This window comes from Trachypithecus francoisi, unplaced genomic scaffold (assembly GCF_009764315.1).
Source record: "Trachypithecus francoisi isolate TF-2019V2 unplaced genomic scaffold, Tfra_2.0 Lachesis_group9, whole genome shotgun sequence".
Classification (NCBI taxonomy): domain Eukaryota; kingdom Metazoa; phylum Chordata; class Mammalia; order Primates; family Cercopithecidae; genus Trachypithecus; species Trachypithecus francoisi.
In genome coordinates this window covers 65,797,086-65,814,687 of record NW_022681474.1, presented here as the reverse complement: position 1 = coordinate 65,814,687, position 17,602 = coordinate 65,797,086, and the positions used below count along the sequence as shown (strand labels likewise).

At 44.2% G+C, this 17,602-nt stretch overlaps 1 protein-coding gene across 4 annotated transcripts in view; it reads left to right on the top strand.

Moving 5' to 3' along the window:
* The window catches only part of MYPN (myopalladin), a 103,870-nt gene extending 91,954 nt beyond the window's left edge, over positions 1-11,916 (top strand). For all 4 annotated transcript variants that reach the window (XM_033208751.1, XM_033208753.1, XM_033208755.1 and 1 more), the window contains 3 exons: positions 1,980-2,145; positions 6,698-6,831; positions 10,184-11,916. In XM_033208751.1, the coding sequence (XP_033064642.1) occupies positions 1,980-2,145; positions 6,698-6,831; positions 10,184-10,353 (470 nt within the window). In that variant the 3' untranslated portion in view covers positions 10,354-11,916. The remainder of the gene's footprint in view (positions 1-1,979; positions 2,146-6,697; positions 6,832-10,183) is intronic.
* Positions 11,917-17,602: the final 5,686 nt, after the last annotated feature.

Genomic DNA, 17,602 nt, shown 5'->3' with positions numbered 1-17,602 from the left:
TCACTAAATTCCAGTTACTTGCCCTGCAGTCTACCATTCCTGGAACATACCAGGCTCTTTGTCCCCGTTCTAAGCCTTCATGCCTTTGCACCAATGATCCCTCTACCAGAATCTCCTTTTCTGCCTGGCAACTTCCTACTCATTCTGTAAGGCCTAACTGAAATGTCACCGCCAAGTACAGTGAATCCATCAGGCACAACTACCCCTTCCCAGCCTAACAACCATAAAGTGTTTCTATAGCACTCAGAAAAGGAGAGATTCGCAGAGTACGTAGGGCCTTCTGTGTAACTGTTAATTCTTTGCCTCCCTGAAGAGATGCTGAGCTCCTGAGGTCAGAGACTGTGGCTCGTCTTGCGCATCTCCAGTGCCTCTGTCTCTCTTCTGCGTATCTCAGTGCCTGGAACGTGGAAGGTGCCCAAGAAATATTGAATCAATATCTAAACAAATGAAACTTTATATTCTTAGATGATGTGAACAAAACACTGTAATGCCTATCCATAAGGATAACAAGACATTGTCATCTGGGAGGTGCCAGCCTTGCAGAGCAGTAGTCCAACCAGAAGTAAATTTCAGAATGCAGGAATTCTGCTACTGGGCTTCCTCCTGCTCTCGGTGTGACCCTTTAAGAAAATCAGGGTGTGGGGCACGGTGGCTCACGCCTGTAATCCCAGCATTTTGGAAGGCTGAGGCAGGCGGATCACCTGAGTTTAGGAGTTCAAGACCAGCCTGGTCAGCATGGCGGAACCCCATCTCTACTACAAATACAAAAATTAGCTGGGTGTGGTGGTGCACACCTGTAATCCCAGCTACTAAGGAGGCTGAGGTGGGAGAAATCACTTGAACCTGGGAGGGGGAGGTTGCAGTCAGCCAAGACTGCACCACTGCACTCCAGCCTGGGTAACAGAGCAAGACTCCTTCTCAAAAAAAAAAGAAGAAAAAAGAAGAAGAAATCAGGGTGCCTTCAGCATGCTAATCCTCGCTCTAGGCTAGTGGCAGTTTTCCCTGTGTATCTTTTTTCTTTCCTCACTTTTAATTTCTTCTCACCAATAAAATAGGAAAAACTCATTCTGCAAGAATACATTGATTTCAGGCTTTTACCTTTATTCCACTATTTTGCTAAAAATATTGACTTTGGAACCCTAAGACATGAGGTACCTTTACCTAAATTTGTCCTGGCCAAATCTCTAAAAGCCTCCTTGGGAAGCACAGTCTTGTGTGTGTGTGTTTTAAATAGTATTATTCTGTAGGTGTCAGATTTTTGTGGAAAAACTATTATGTCTTCTACAAAATAAAACTCCTCCCCCCCCAAAATCTGTTTTAGTAAATAGAATATATGGTTTCTCAAAATCTACTGTTGAGATATAAAAGAAATTCCTTTAATTCCACCATTCCTGGCATTTGCATCCTGTGTGTATGACCCAGATCCTCAAGTATTGCCTCTCTTGGGATGTGCAGAGATGGTTGCCCCATTTCTTTTAGTTTTTTAAACCATTTATGAATCTCTTATCAAGGCAGCGATCCTCACTAAGAGACACGAGGAGTGTTCTGACCAGGAGGTAAGGTGGGTGCATGCCCGCTGTGCTAAATTCCAGAACTGTGATGAGTGTGAGGCATAAACCTCAAAGTACTTACTATTCAAATAAGAATGACCCTTCTCCACCAGGCACAGTGATTCACGCCTGTAATCCCACCACAAGGCAGGTGGATCACCTGAGGTCAGGAGATCGAGATCAGCCTGGCTAACATGGTGAAACCCCATCTCTCTTAAAATGACAAAAAATAGCCAGGCATGGTGGTGCACACCTGTAGTCCCAGCTACTGGGGAGGCTGAGGTTGGAGAATCACCTGAACCCAGTGGGGAAGGGACGCGGGCAGAGGTTACAGTGAGCTGAGATTGCACCACTGCACTCCAGCCTGGGTGACAGAGCAAGACTCCAAAAAAAAAAAAAGAGAAAAAGAATGACCCTTCTCTTGCTCAGCCAAAGAGGTGAAGAAAGCACCAGTGATCCTGGAGAAACTACAGAACTGCGGTGTTCCCGAAGGCCACCCCGTGAGACTGGAGTGCCGCGTGATAGGCATGCCCCCACCTGTGTTCTACTGGAAGAAAGACAATGAGACCATCCCTTTCACCAGAGAGAGGATCAGGTACAGATTTTGCACATTTTTTTGTCCCATGTCTTCATTTATATTAGGACCTAGAAAAGCTCTTTGAAGTAAAAAAACTAAAACAAAATAAAACATCAAGGCAGTTATACTCCTTTTCCATCCATCACTAAATGGTTGTTTTTAAGGTAAGCTTAAGGACCCAGTTTCTTAAACTGGGTACCTTGCTTAATCTTCCCTAACCAGGCCAGGTGCTGTGGCTCACGCTTGTAATCCCAGCACTTTGGGAGGCCAAGGAGGGTGGATCATGAGGTCAGCTCGAGACCATCCTGGCTAACACAGTGAAACCCCGTCTCTACTAAAAATACAAAAAATTAGCCAGGTGTAGTGGTGGGCGCCTGTAGTCCCAGCTACTCGGGAGGCTGAGGCGGGAGAATGGCGAGAACCTGGGAGGCGGAGTTCACAGTGAGCTGAGATTGAGCCACTGCACTCCAGCCTGGGCGACAGAGCAAAACGCTGTCTCAAAAAAAAATCTTCCCTAACCAACTTAGGGAAATGGCAATTTATTTGCCATTTTGGTTTTATCCTATAAGGGGACAAGTAAGTAAAGGTAGCTTCCATACAAAACTTTCTACTGAAAATTATTTCTCCACAGTAAACTGAAATTGCCCCAGAGGATGTTGTAGCTGTTGGGTTTAAAGAATTTTGTCATCTAAAATATGTGTGCGTATTGTGTGTGTTGGGGGTTTGGGGGTGTGTATTTTTCTCCAGTAAAACTTAAGCAAGAACAGAGAATAGTCTTGGGTTAACGCTCCAATCTAACAATGCAACATGTTAAACTAGATTAAACTATATACACTAAGTAAACTGAGGGTCTACAATTTTAAATATGTTTTTATTGGACAAAAACAAAATCAGTGTCTGGAAAGCTCATTCCCAGTCGAGGCTGACTGCTGGGCTGGGTGATTGCTCAGCCCTGGACTCTGAGGACCAGCTCGGTTTAGTCACCACTTTCTGGGGAAGGCAGTGGCAGGGGAGGGAGGAGGAGTGACTGAGATGCTGCGGTGGGGAAAGCCTAAGACTCAGAGACCGCTGCCCATTCACTGCCCATTTGTCTTCCCCCTGCCTTTAATGAAAAGATGCCTGTCATTTTAATGTAAGCATAGGACATTCTGGCTGGGCACAGTGGCTCATGCCTGTAATCCCAACACTTTGGGAGGCCAAGGCAGGAGGATTGCTTGAGACCAGGAGTTCAAGACCAGCCTGGGCAACATAGCAAGACCCCATCTCTAAAAAAAATTAATTGGCTAGGCATGGTGGCACACACCTGTAGCCCCAGCTACTCAGGAGGCTGAGGAGGGAGGATTGCTTGAGCTCAGGACTTGAAGGCTGCAGTGAGCCATGATCATGCCATTGTACTCCAACTTGGGGATAAGCAAAACTCAGTCTCAAAAGAAAAAAAGAATAGGATATTTTGATACTTTAAAGTCATAGTGATTAGCTTCTGAAAACCACACACCTAGGAACATCTGAATGGTCCTAAATAAATGCACGCACGCACACACACACACACATACACACACACAGAGAGAGAGAGAGAGAGAGAGAGAGAGAGAGAGAGTTGCTCCTCAACTTACGATGGACTTATCTGGATGTAACCCCATCATAAATTGAGGAGCATATGGAATGCAAGCATCCTAAGTCAGGAACTGCCTGTATATCACCATGATTATAACTGTGCTGTAAGTATTTACGGTTTTCATGTCCCTTACTTCTCTCACCTATATGCCTCTGCTCAGGACATTCCTTCTTTGGGAATTCTCTTCGCCTTCTCCCCTACCCACACGCTGCAGCCCACCTCTCCAATGTCTGTTATCCCTTAACACTCACCTCAAACATCATCTGTCTAAGGAAGAGCAGCGCCCCTGCTTCCTCCCCTACTTGGTCCAGGACTGAGTTGATGTTCTTCTACCAGCAACTCTTGCACATAGTCACAATTGTTAGTATTGATGCTTTCATTCTCTCTCCCACAACTAGACTGTGAGCATCTTGAGGGACGAGACCGCGTCTCCTTTGTTTTCATATGTCCTGACTCATCACAACACCCAATGCCTTTCACCTAGTAGCGTAGTATGTAAGATGAAGGATTTATGAACAAATGCATGAATTTCCACTGCTATTGCCTCACCTCACTAAACTACAGCAATAGCATGCTAATGTGTCTCTCTGCGGCCGGGCTCAAGCCCTATTCAATACACCTCCTCACCACTGTGAAGATGATCTTTTAAGAATGCAGACTGACAGGGTGCAGTGGCTTACGCCTGTAATGCCAGCACTTTGGGAGGCCAAGGCAGGTGGATCACCTGAGGTCAGTAGTTAGAGAGCAGCCTGGCCAAAATGGCAAAACTCTGTGTCTGCTAAAAATACAAAAATTAGCAAGGCATGGTGACACGTGCCTGTAATCCCAGCTACTTGGGAGGCTGAGGCAGGAGAATTACTTGAACCTGGGAGGCAGAGGTTGCACTGAGCTGAGATCACACCACTGCACTCCAGCCTGGGCTACAGAGTGAGACTTCATCTCAGAAAAAAAAAAAAAAAAAAGAATACAAACTGATCATATCAGCTCCTGCTTAAAATACATCATTAGTTTCCCATAATCTGAGAGGAAGGGTCCCATCCCTTTACCATGGTGCACGTGACTCTCTCCCCTGCCTTCTTCCCAGTCCCCCCACTGGCCAGTACCCAGTGTGCACTCCAACCCCAGCTGTAAAGAACATGCCATGCTCCCTCCCACACCACCACGCCTTTGTGCAGGCTGTTCCACTACCTGGAACAGCCACATCCCACCCTCCCTGTGAGTTTCCACTCAACCTTTGAGACTGAGCCGGAGCACATCTTCTGGGAAGTTTTCCCACCCTTGAATTGGCTGCATTATATTTCAGTGCTTGAGAAATAGATTGTTAAAGTAATCTCATTTTAGTCATCTCAGGTCTTTATACAGTGTTACATTTTTCTGTGAGTCTAACCTCACATATGCTTGTGCTTCTGAACATCCAGTATCTTCATGCTTCCTCCTTGATGACTGCGGCTTCCCAGAATAACCTTTTCCCCTCTGTCTTCTCCAGGCATCTTTCCCACAGCATTACTCTAGCATTTGCATTCTATTTATCTTTATTTCTACTTATTTATCTTGTATTTATTTATTTTCCATTAAACTTAGGGATCCTTCTAGAGAAGGAATTTTTTTGGCTAGGTATGGTGGCTCACATCCATAATCCCAGCACTTTGGGAGGCCAAGGCGGGTGGACCACCTGAGGTCAGGAGTTCCAGACCAGCCTGGCTAACACGGTGAAACTCCATTTCTACTAAAAACAACAAAAAATTAGGCAGGCATGGTGGTGGGCATCTGTAATCCCAGCTACTTGGAAAGTTGAGGCACAAGAGTCTCTTGAACCCGGGAGGTGGAGGGTGCAGTGAGCCAAGATTATGCCGCTGCATTCCAGCCTGGGCAACAGAGCAAGACTCTGTCTCAAAAAAAGAGAAGGAATTTTTGTCCTGTTCATCTTTACACCCTCAGCACCCAAGGCAACAGCACCCAGCATTTTCCCCAACGTAGTATCCAGTAAGTGTTTACTAAAGAAATATATCGAAGAATGAATGGATTAATTAATTAACTAATCAGAAGGTGAAGGTAGCCAATGTGTTAAATTAGTGAAATCGTGGTGGATATTTCATTACTTTATTCTTGTTGTACTTGTTATTAATTGATTTATTCTTATTACTTTATAAATTCTTAGACATAATAACTTTCAATGAAAGGTAAACACTTATTCATCCTTTGAGCTCAGGAAGCTGTTGCTATTGTCCCTACCGTGCAAATGAGCTGTGACAGCCCCATAGGAGAGGTTGGAACTATGAATGATAAGAGGGCCAGGCCAACAAGGGGTGTAGGGAACATGTGGCCCGATGTTTTTTGATCCATGGCTGCATATTGGAATCTCTGGGGTGTTTCCAAAAATCCTAATGCTTGGATCCCAGCCTTTGATTCTGATGGAATTACCTAGGATATGGCCTGGGATTCCAATATGCAGTCAAGGTGAAAAACTATTGATGTGGAGAAAAACAGAAGGAAACAGCAGGCTGGTTTCCTCCTAAACCTCATGAAGCTGGATGCTGCATGAGCCCGGCTGGTTACATTAGGAAATGCCATCTATGCTGCCAGTTCATCCACCCCCTGGCTCTATTTTGTCCTGCTTTCCCAGAGCATCCTAACAAAATAATTGATGCAATGTCCAACCTTGTTTGGAAAAGAGAGCTTTCTGAACTTGGTTGTGAAAAGTGGGGGTTCTGCTGGTGGGGAGTGCAACTTCAGTGGACTTGCAGCAGTGGGGAGGGCAAGAGCAGGTCTCAGCCCCAGCTGCCCCCTCCTCCTAGTATGATGAAGCTCACTGCTGCTCTTCTGTGACATCTTCCACCTTCAAATTTGTCTTGATGTTTGCCTTAAGCTGAGTTCCCCCTTCTTCCTGGAACCCTAAATTTGACAAAGGCACTTCTGCCCCCAAATAAAATATAGGTATATTCTCTTTTTCTCCAGTATGCACCAGGACACAACAGGGTATGCCTGCCTTCTCATTCAGCCAGCCAAGAAATCAGATGCTGGATGGTACACGTTGTCAGCCAAGAACGAAGCCGGCATCGTGTCATGCACTGCCAGGCTGGATATATACGGTAAGTGTAATGCTGTCAGTTGAACATCTGCATGCAACTGATAGCTTAAAAATCTTTCTTTAAAGATAAGTGGGCCAGGCAAGGTAGCTCACGCCTGTAATCCCAGCACTTCGGGAGGCCGAGGCAGGCAGATCACCTGAGGTCAGGAGTTCAAGACCAGCCTAGTCAACATGGTGAAACCCCACCTCTACTAAAAATACAAAAATTAGCCAGGCATGGTGGCACATGCCTGTAATCCCAGCTACTCAGGTGACTGAGGCAGGAGAATCGCTTGAACCCAGGAGGCAAAAGTTGCAGTGACCCGAGATTGCACCACTGCACTCCAGCCTGGGTAACAGAGCAAGACTCTGCTTCTAAATAAATAAATAAAATAAAGATAGATGGAGTATGCTTCCATAAATGAATTGGGTAGGCTATACTATATTTTAGTGTTTAAGAGATAGATTTTAAAAGTCATCTCATCCTGGTTACCTCAGGGCATTACTTTTACATTTTACTATGAGCTTAACCTTCTTCCAAAAGAGGGCCTCTAATACCAGGAATTACAGCTAGTCCAGAGTTTGCAAGTGCTTGTGCTTCTGAACATCCAATGTTTTCTTGCCATCTCCTTGCTACTGCGGGCCACCCACTGGAACTTCCCACTACCTGTGATCCCCCAGCAGAATTTTTGATACTCCTTTCATTTATTCATTTAACAAATGTGTATTGCTCCAATCCCCCAATCAGACTTCTCTAATAATAGAGAGCTGTCCTAATAATAATAATATCAAGTGACATTTGTAGAATGACACATAGGATCCCCTCTCTCTTCCAAAGGCGGGACCCACAGTGATACCCTTGAATCTCCCAGACCCATGAGATTATTATAATTGTAGTTCCCTTCATCTAAGGCTGAAGATTACATGAGAGTAACAACATTGTACAGGCTGTCCCACCACCTGGAACAGCCCGCCCCGCCCTCCCTGTGAGTTTCCACTCAACCTTTTAGACTGAGCTGGAGCACGTCTTCTGGGGCGCTCCCCCACACTTGAACTGGCTGTGTTATATATTTAGTGGAAGGCTCGAGAGGTTGGTGACTACAGCTAGGAAGCCAATCTAGGCCTTTGCATTGTTTCTTTGAACCACATTTCCAATTTTCAAAAGGATCCAAGAAATAAATTTTTATTTATGTATTTGTGTAGTCAATCCTTCACTTTTTGACATTAACTGGTATTTTTGGAGACCTATTTCTTAACCCAAAAGAGTGTTTCTTTTTTTTAATCCTTTTTTTAAAAACCATAATTGATTAGAAAGTCTCACATTCAAAACTGGCTTAACCTGATTAACCAACATAATAAATAAGAGTAGCTCTGTCTATTGCCTGATAGGCATCTCTGCTATTTGTGAGTACACAGCAGGTATTCCCTTTGTTTAGTACCATGCAGGAGGGGCTTCAGCCTGCCATTTTCCCTAGGTCTAGTTTTTGGAGAAAATATACAATTTTCTGGTTATTTTCCCTTATCCTAGGACTTGAGAAGAAATTAAACTGTGAAGGAAGCAGACACTAATGTGCTTTTCCCTGGAAAAAATCGGGGGAGAAAGAGGCCAATAGTGATAGATTCCTTAATCAAGGCTAAGTCCTTAACCATTTCCCAGTCTTCACCAAGTCAGAAGGCAGTAGGTCTCCAACTGAGAAACTCCCTACCAATAAGCCCCGAAACAGATGACTCTTGTGCCAATCCTGCCCTCCAGTGGCTGAGTTTCCAGGTCACTTTGTCCTGGCTCTCCTCTCCCTTTAGTTCCTGTCCTGCTTCCATAGCACCAACAATAGGCAGTGCTGTTTCCTCAGCTGGGACCTAGGATGGAGAAGGCGTGGAGGACCTGGGCTGGAATCAGTTCCCTTCCCCGCCACCACACTTCCTGCCTTTCTGAGGAATGGGGACACATAGGGCTCCCCTCTCTCTTCTCTCACTTCCTAATCCTGGGAACTGCAGTAGTCCAGTTACGATGTCAGAGAGAGCAGGGAAGGGCTAAGAGATGGAGGGGCTGGGAGGAGATACTGTGCAAGATCAGGCCTTACTGAGTGCCTGCTCTTTAGTGAAGCTGCTGTAGGTTTGGTCCCCCAGATTTTTATTTTTCTGAATTCACTCAGAGGTATGTAGACTGAAAAACTGAATCAAGATGGTGAAATCAACAAAGGACCAATTTCTAAATCGGAATGCTAGAAAGGGGCACAGCTTTCCAGGACCCACAGCCTGAGAGTTCCCCACGTAGGGAACGCGCTTCTCCACATCAAAGTACCCAGAAACCTAATCAGAAGATTGCCTGGTAATTTCTGAATCAGGAACCACGGCAGAGACTATGAAGTTTGGATGGGTATCTCACTCAGGCCATATTCAAACCTTAAAGTCATGTCTGCTAAACACAGCAGCACTTGGTGAACATAGAAACTCTAATAAATTATCTTTTGTCCCTGAACCATGGTTGATTGTACCTAAATTACTTTTCAGTCTTCTTGCTGTAATAGAACCTGATTAGGGAGATGGGTAGGTAGGTAATGGCTGATTGGGGTGATTAGGGTGTGAGGTAGGCACTGCGCAGGGTCAAACCCATTGTTTGGCTTTCATTTCTGCAGCTTTCTTATCTCTATCTTTTGAGGTGCCCTCTTTGAGAGCCTACAACCCTCTGTACACTGCCCCTAACAGGCCTTCATGGTAGGCTGGTGGAAGGGGATAAGCTTGAGAAATCACCCTAGTCACTCACTCTTCCATCTTACAGAATTCTTTTTTTTTTTTTGAGATGGAGTCTCACTCTATCACCCAGGTGAAGTGGCATGCCTTGGCGTGATCTTGGCTCACTGCAACCGCCACCTCCTGGGTTCAAGTGATTCTCATGCCTCAGCTTCCTGAGTAGCTGGGATTAGAGGTGTACGCCACCATGTCCAGCTCATTTTTGTATTTAGTAGAAACTGGGTTTCACCATGTTGGCCAGCCTGGTCTTGAACTCCTGAGCTCAAGTGATGTGCCCGCCTTGGCCTCCCAAAGTGCTGGGATTACAGGCATGAGCCACTGTGCCTGGCCCCATCTTAGAGGAATTCTAATCTCTCACTTGTAGGATTCTAATATCTTACTGAATTAGAATCACAGATTTTGGAATTAGAGGCTTAAGACATTGCCAGCACAGTTTCCTTATTCCTGGCAGGGAAGGCTTTATTGTTCTCTTCTACAGATGAGGCATTTCAGACCCAGATATAGTTACATGCTTTACCAAGAATCTGCAGGGAGCATCGGGGTGAGAACCGAATGTGCCTCTGCAGAGTACCTGCTGGACTGCATTCCTTTGATCATAACACATTATTTGGTCCATTTTCCAGCTCAGTGGCACCATCAGATCCCACCGCCCATGTCTGTCCGGCCCAGTGGCAGTCGCTACGGATCTCTCACCAGTAAAGGACTTGACATATTTTCTGCCTTTTCCTCCATGGAAAGCACGACTGTGTATTCATGCTCTTCTCGGAGTGTGGTGGAGAGTGATGAACTTTAAGAATGTCTGGGTGCCTGCTGTGTAACAGAGCGGACTGTGGAGGGGGAATGAGAACAAGCCAGACTTGGTGGTTTCCAAACAACTGAAGTTGAGTAAGTTCCCACGCTGCTGGACCTGTGGCAAGGAGTGCTTTGAACAAGTCAGCTAGGGATTCTTGCAGTCTCAGCTGAGGGAGAAAGGTAGGGCCGTGCCTTCTAAAGAGTCCAACAGAGATGTGAGAAGATAATATAGATGAACCAAAGATGTCACACAGTTGCCATCCACTGCTTTGGGAAAAAACCAGCATGCTCCCCTGCCCCCTGTTGTGTTAGGGATGTTTAGGTCATACTAGGAGCAATTAGGAGCAATATGCCTGGGCTGAGAGCAGTTAGGCAGTAGTGACCTTAGGATGTAACTAACTCGCCAAACAATGCCAAGGAGAAAGGTGGGGAGGTCACCATCGCCTTTCAACGATTACATGTATAGCAGTGGTTTTGGTGAATTCACTAAATCAGCTTCCACTTAGCATTAGGAGATCATGCCATACAACTCACGTATGCAGACAGACACTTTTGATTTGCATATTCTGGGTGTACTGAGCCACATAATAAGGTGTCAAAATGTGCTTGAGAGTCCAAAAACTCACTGAAACACTTGATATTGCACAGTGCACTTATTTTGTGGCCAAAACATGGCCTTACCAGCTTGTCTGCACCATTTTATTTTGGGTGGTGACTGGTTTTTTTCTGACTTTGCATATCCCTAGACACTAGGACTAAAGGATTGTTAATAAGCCAATCAGAAAGAAACCCTCTGCAGGGTCACTTTAAAAATTACTAGCTTCAACTGCCACTTACAACATGTGCAAGAGTCATCATTGACCCATAAAATACACCTCACGCGCTCCTACCCCTCTCCCCAAAAGTCTGAAAGTGTAGGAGGAAGGAAGAGATACAAACAAGGAGAGGAAATGATGGGAGAGTGTTGTTTTTGTCACTTGCCCCAGCAGAGCAGTGGTTTTGGAAGGAGAGGTCTTTAATCGCTTTGAAATGCTTTGAGATCATTAGTCAAATTGCATTTTCTATGTAGAAAATATTCTGCTAAGTGGAAAAGTTGGGGGAAAGGGGAATATGCATCTTTATTCTAATCACCAGTTCAAACCCTGCCTCTTAAGGAATTTTTAGACTTAAGTTCACTGTGATATCCCTAATGCCTAGAAGAGTACCTAGCACAAAGTAGACATTCAATAAATATTTGCTGGATGAATGAATCTTCTATTATTATGTCTATTATAAGAGAGCCTAATCTTATATTCTGCAGGAGTATACCACCCACACACCAGTCCAAACACTGCCCTGGGAACGCTCATGATAGCACAGTTTGCTCTAGGCTGTCCAGGGAAATGAATTGCAGGTGTCTGTTATCAATTCCCTGTGCTCGAATCTCTGGTGCTGTCTGTGCCAAGCACCCCCAGCTGGCATTGTATTTGTGTGAACAGATAGTAACTGCTTAGAAAAGCTTGAAACTTTCTTCACTTCAAGGCAAGAATTTCCAGCATAAAAATAAATTCATTCACTCGAGAAATCATTTGTATGTCTACTCTGTATGAGATGCTGTGCTAGATACTGAGGCAGATATAAAGATATGAATAAGTCACAGTCCCTACCCTCAGGGAGCTCACAACCTACTAGAGAAGTAATATTTGAGGCATGCAGAATGCTGTCTCTTGAAGCAAAGTAGAAGTTTCTAATGCTCTTTGTTCTATTTTTTCATAACTTTAAAAATCTTTTCAATCTTTATTTCTTAATAAAACAAAATGCCATAGGTTACATCCTCAAGCAATAACTATTTCAATTATTCAGCAGAATTATTAGATTCTGTTTTTTAATGTATTCAGTAACAGTAGTACAATATAGGCACTCTTAATGAAATAGAATGCATTTTATATGGAATCCAGTAAAGTATTGTTTCCATATTGACTTCTATTATGAGATCTCTTATAAACAAAGAGCACTTTTTTCTTTCTTTCTTTTTTTTAAATGGAGTCTTGCTGTCACCCAGGCTTCAGTGCAATGCCACGATCTTGGCTCACTGCAACCTCCGCAACCTCCGTCTTCCAGGTTCCAGCGATTCTCCTATCTCAGCCTCCCAAGTAGCTGGGATTACAGGCACGCAACACCACGCCCAGCTAATTTTTATATTTTTTGTAGAGACGGGGTTTCGCTGTGTTGGCCAGGCTGGTCTCGAACTCCTGACCTCAAGTGATCCACCCACCTCAGCCTCCCAAAGTGCTGGGATTACAGGCGTAAGCCACCGTGTCCAGCTTAAAGAGCACTTTCTAATTCCAGGATGCTTCTAGAGTGTACACCAGACCTCCCCATCACACCTACTTCTGTAAACCCTAGATAGTTCTCCCATGAAAGGATGTTCTTCATCTCTTCATCTCTGTGCTTTCTGAATTTTTTCTCTCGTCTTTGGTGTTCAACAGAGAACTAGGATAAATATTACATTTGGCCACTAGGTGGCACTGTCTCACTCCCAAATATTAACAGGCCTAACAATTCCTGAAATTTGAACTATTAGATTATGTTAAAGCAGGGTTTCCCAACCTCAAGGCTACTGACACTTTGGACTGGATAATTCTTTGTTATGGCGGACTGTCCTGTGCATTGTAGAATGTTTAGCAGCATCCCTGGCCTCTACCCACTAGTTGTTCTTCCCCAAGTTGTGGCAGCCCAAAATGTCTCCAGACATGGCCATATGTTCCCTGAAAGGCAGAATACCCCTTTGTTGAGAACCACCGTGTCAAACAAATCAGGGCCCTGCTTTAAGAATTCCATTAGAATTCAACCCAGCACGATGACTCATGCCTGTTATTCTGGCACTTTGGGAGGCCCAGGCAGGAGGATTGCTTGAGCCCAAGAGTTCAAGGCCAGCCTAGGCAACATAGCGAGACTCTATCTCTACAAAATAAAAGAATCCAATTAGAATTCAATTACAATGAGGAATATTTGAATAAAAATTTTAGTTCCATTGGATGTTTGTTTTCAACATATCCAAAATCAGATTCACCTTCCCTTTATAAACCGTTCCTCAATCAGTTTAATGATTTCTGTTAATGGCACCATCAACGTTCTTCATAATTCTAATAAGAAACATCCAAGTCAGTTTTTGCTTCCTCTACCCTATCAATGGACAAGTCCTGCTAATTCTACTTCTATCATTCTTCTTATAGTCAGGAGTTTCTTCCTTTCCCCTGCAGTGCTCCAGTTCAGACTTCCATTACTTCCTTCACTTGCACTCAATAATAGTCGGGGTTTTTTTTTTTTTTTGAGGTGGAGTCTTGCTCTGTCACCCAGCCTGGAGTACAGTGGTACAGTCTTGGCTCACTGCAACCTCTGCCTCCCGGGTTCAAGCAATTCTCCTGCCTCAACCTCCCCAGGAGCTGGGAATACAGACGTGAGCCATCACACCCAACTAATTTTTGTATTTTTAGTAGAGACGGGGTTTCACCATGTTGGCCAAGCTGGTCTTGAACTCCTGACCTCAAGTAATCTGCCTGCGTTGGCCTCCCAAAGTGCTGGGATTACAGGCATGAGCCACCAGGTCCGGCCGCTTGACCTCAATACTTCTGACTTCAACCATAACATACTCCTTCTGGTCTTCCTGCCTCTAGTCCTGCTGTTTCTCCCTACTCAATAACTGCTCCAGTTATATTAATATTATTTCAAGTGTTCAAACCCCTAATGACTACCTGGAGCCAACTCAGGTACCAGCTGACCTGCCCTGTGCTACCCTAATATGATCCCAAAGCTTTTCATCCATTACTCAGAAAACATACCCAACACAGCAGCAAACCTCACACAAGACCCCGTTTTCCAGCCACGTGCCTTTCTTCTGCCTCTGCCTGGAAGGTTCTCCTCAGTCTCCACCTACGGAAGCCTTTTCAGTCCCTTCAAGTCCATTTCAAATGCCATTACCTCTGATATATTTTAGGACCTCCTAAAATCGAACCAAATACATCTCCAACCAAATAGAATTCTACTTTCTTTGAAGCCTTATACAAAATTCCTTGAGTCTGGAGGAAGAAAAGATTACCTTCTACAGTGTTTTTTTGTTTGTTTGTTTTTGAGACAGAGTCTCACTCTGTCGCTCAAGCTGGGGTGCAGGGGTGTGATCTCACTCGTTGCAACCTCTGCCTCCTAGGGTTCAAGCAATTCTCATGCCTCAGCCTCCCGAGATAGCTGGGATTGCAGGCACCCCCCACCACGCCTGGCTAATTTTTGTAATTTTAGTAGAGATGGGGTTTCACCATGTTGGCCAAGCTGGTCTCAAACTGCTGACCTCAAGTAATCCACCAGCCTCAGTCTCCCAAAGTGCTGGGACTACAGGTGTGAGCCACTGCACCTGGCCTCTACAGTGTTTTGTACAGAACACAGCCTCTGTGTACCTGCCTGCCCCTCCTCTTGCACTAGCCTACTCTTGTTTGCATTAGGTTTTGGCTACTTGTTGGTACGGACTGTGTCAGGAGTTTGTCTTCATGCCTTATATAGAGCAGTCACTCAATAAATATTTATCGACCTAAATGGAATTTTAAATCATATATAAGTTAGTTTATTTCTATATAAAATGTATTCAGTCTAAGCAATGATTGTTAACCTTTCCTGCACATTAAAAGCTCCTGGGGAGATTTTTTAAAAATCTCAACACCCAGGCCATTTCTCAAATCAACTGAATCAATAGCCCTGGGGTTGTGACACAGGCATCGGTAGTTTTTAAAGCTTCCCAGGTGATTCCGATGAGCAACCAAGGTTGAGAAGAATCATTTCATTACCATGATTTGATCATAGAACTTACCTGTAAAGGTCTGAAGGGATGCAGATGGCACAAAACTGTAGTGCTGGAATCCATGAGGAAGGTACTGCCCCTGGTTACGCATGCAGTATGTGCCTGGAAAATAGAAATAAGCACACACATTAGCTTTTACAACATTGGCTTTATTAGACCCTACTATTTTGTGCTACATTCGTTAGACATGCAGCTTTCATGAAGCCCCCAAAGGAAGCTCAGAAACCTACAAAAAAAGGACCAAGGAAAGAAGGAAAGTTGATGCAATTACCTCGCCATTTATTTCAAAAATCTGTGCAGATCCCATAAGCACCCTTCTCTTCAAGCAACTGAAGGGCTTTTCATAACGTAACTAGTCATGGCATTGGGGATCAGAGGGAAAAATGGAGAAAGAAAATGCACCGTTTAAACAAAAACTGCCTTTTTGAGATATATCACTCTTCACCAAACTAAGGATTTACTCAGAATTTCCAAATAGCAGAACTGGTTTAAATGCATCCTTCTCTTTTTATTCATCACTTAACTTTTATAGGCATTCAATAAGAAAACATGGTCAATAGACAAGCAGCAAGTAGACTTAGGGCCCTGAAGGACACGTACCCAAAAGAATCATTCCCAGAGGAGTCAAAAGATGACTTTGGTAAGGACAGTCTCACCTGCATAATCCTCAAATGATAAACGGGTTGTGCTCCACATACTCATTTGTAAAGTGGTTGTTTACAACTGAGACTATATTTCCTTATACACATATCACCCCAATGCTAGATTCTCAAGTGAATCCAGAAAACCCTGTCTAATTCATGACTGATTATAGCACAGAAATACCTCCTTTTACTGCATCTCACTTCACTGTGCTTCGCAGATACCGCAGTTTTTACAAATTGAAAGTCGGTAGCAACCCTGCGAGAACATGTGCTCTCACTGCCTGTTTCTGTGTCACATTTTAGTAATTCTGGCAACAATTCAAAATTTCAACATTACGATGTAGTTATGGTGATCTGTGTTCAGGGATCTTCGATGTTGCTATTATAATTGCTTTGGGGCACCAAGAACTGCACCCACAGAAGGCAGCAAATTCAATCGCTATATGTTCTGTGTGTTCTGACAGCTCTACCAACTGGCTGTTCCCACATCTCTCTCCCTCTCCTTGGGCCTCCCTAGTCCCTGAGACTCAGCAATATTGAAATTAGGACAATTAATAATCCTACATTGGCCTCTAACAGCTCAAGTGAAAGAAAGAATAATATGTCTCTCACTTTAAGTCAAAAGCTAGAAATGATTGAGCTTTGAGAGGAAGACACGTCAAAAGCTGAGCTAGGCCACAAGCTAGACCTCTTGTGCCTGTTAACCAAGTAGTGAATGCAAAGGAAAAGTTCTTGAAGGAAGTAAATGCTACTCCAGTGAACACATAAATGATAAGAAAGCAAAACAGCCTTATTGCTGATATGGAGAAAGTTTGAGTGATCTGGATAGAAAATCAAAGCAGTCACAACATTCGCATAAGCCAAAGCCTAGTCAGAGCAAAGTCCTAATTCTCTTCAATTCTGTGAAGGCTGAGCGAGGTGAGAAAGCTGCAGAAGAAAAGTTGGAAGTAAGGCCAGGCATGGAGGCTCATGCCTGTAATCCCAGCACTTTGGGAGGCCAAGGTGGGTAGATCACGAGGTCAGGAGATCAAGAACATCCTGGCTAACATGGTGAAACCCCATCTCCACTAAAAATACAAAAAATTAGCCAGGCATGGAGGCAGGCGCCTATAGTCCCAGCTACTTGGGAGGCTGAGCCAGGAGAATGGTGTGAACCCAGGAGGCGGAGCTTGCAGTGAGCCGAGATCGTGCCACTGCACTCCAGCCTGGGCGACAGAGCAAGACTCCACCTCAAAAAAATAAAATAAAATAAAATAAGAAAAGCTGAAAGCTAGCAGAGGTGGGTTCATGAGGTTTAAGGAAAGATGCCATCTCCATAACTTTAAAGAGCAAGGCAAAGCAGCTAGTGCTGATGTAGAAGCTGCAGCAAGTTATCCAGAAGATCTAGCTAAGATCATTGATGAAGATGGCTACACTAAACAACAGATATTCAATGTAGATGAAACAGCCTTGTATTGAAAGAAGATGCCATCTGCGACTTTCCTAGTTAGATAGGAGAAGTCAGTGCCTGGCTTCCAAGCTTCGAAGGACAGGCCGACTCTCTCATTAGGGGCTAATGCTGCTGGTGACTTTAAGTTGAAACCAATGCTTATTTACCATTCTGAAAATCCTAGGGCCCTTAAGAATTGTGCTAAATCTACTTTGCCTGTGCTCTATAAATGGAACAACAAAGCCTGGTTGACAGCACATCTGTTTACAGTGTGATTGACTGAATATTGTAAGCCCACTGTTGAGACTCAGAAAAAAAGTTTCCTTTGAAAATATTACTGCTCATTGAC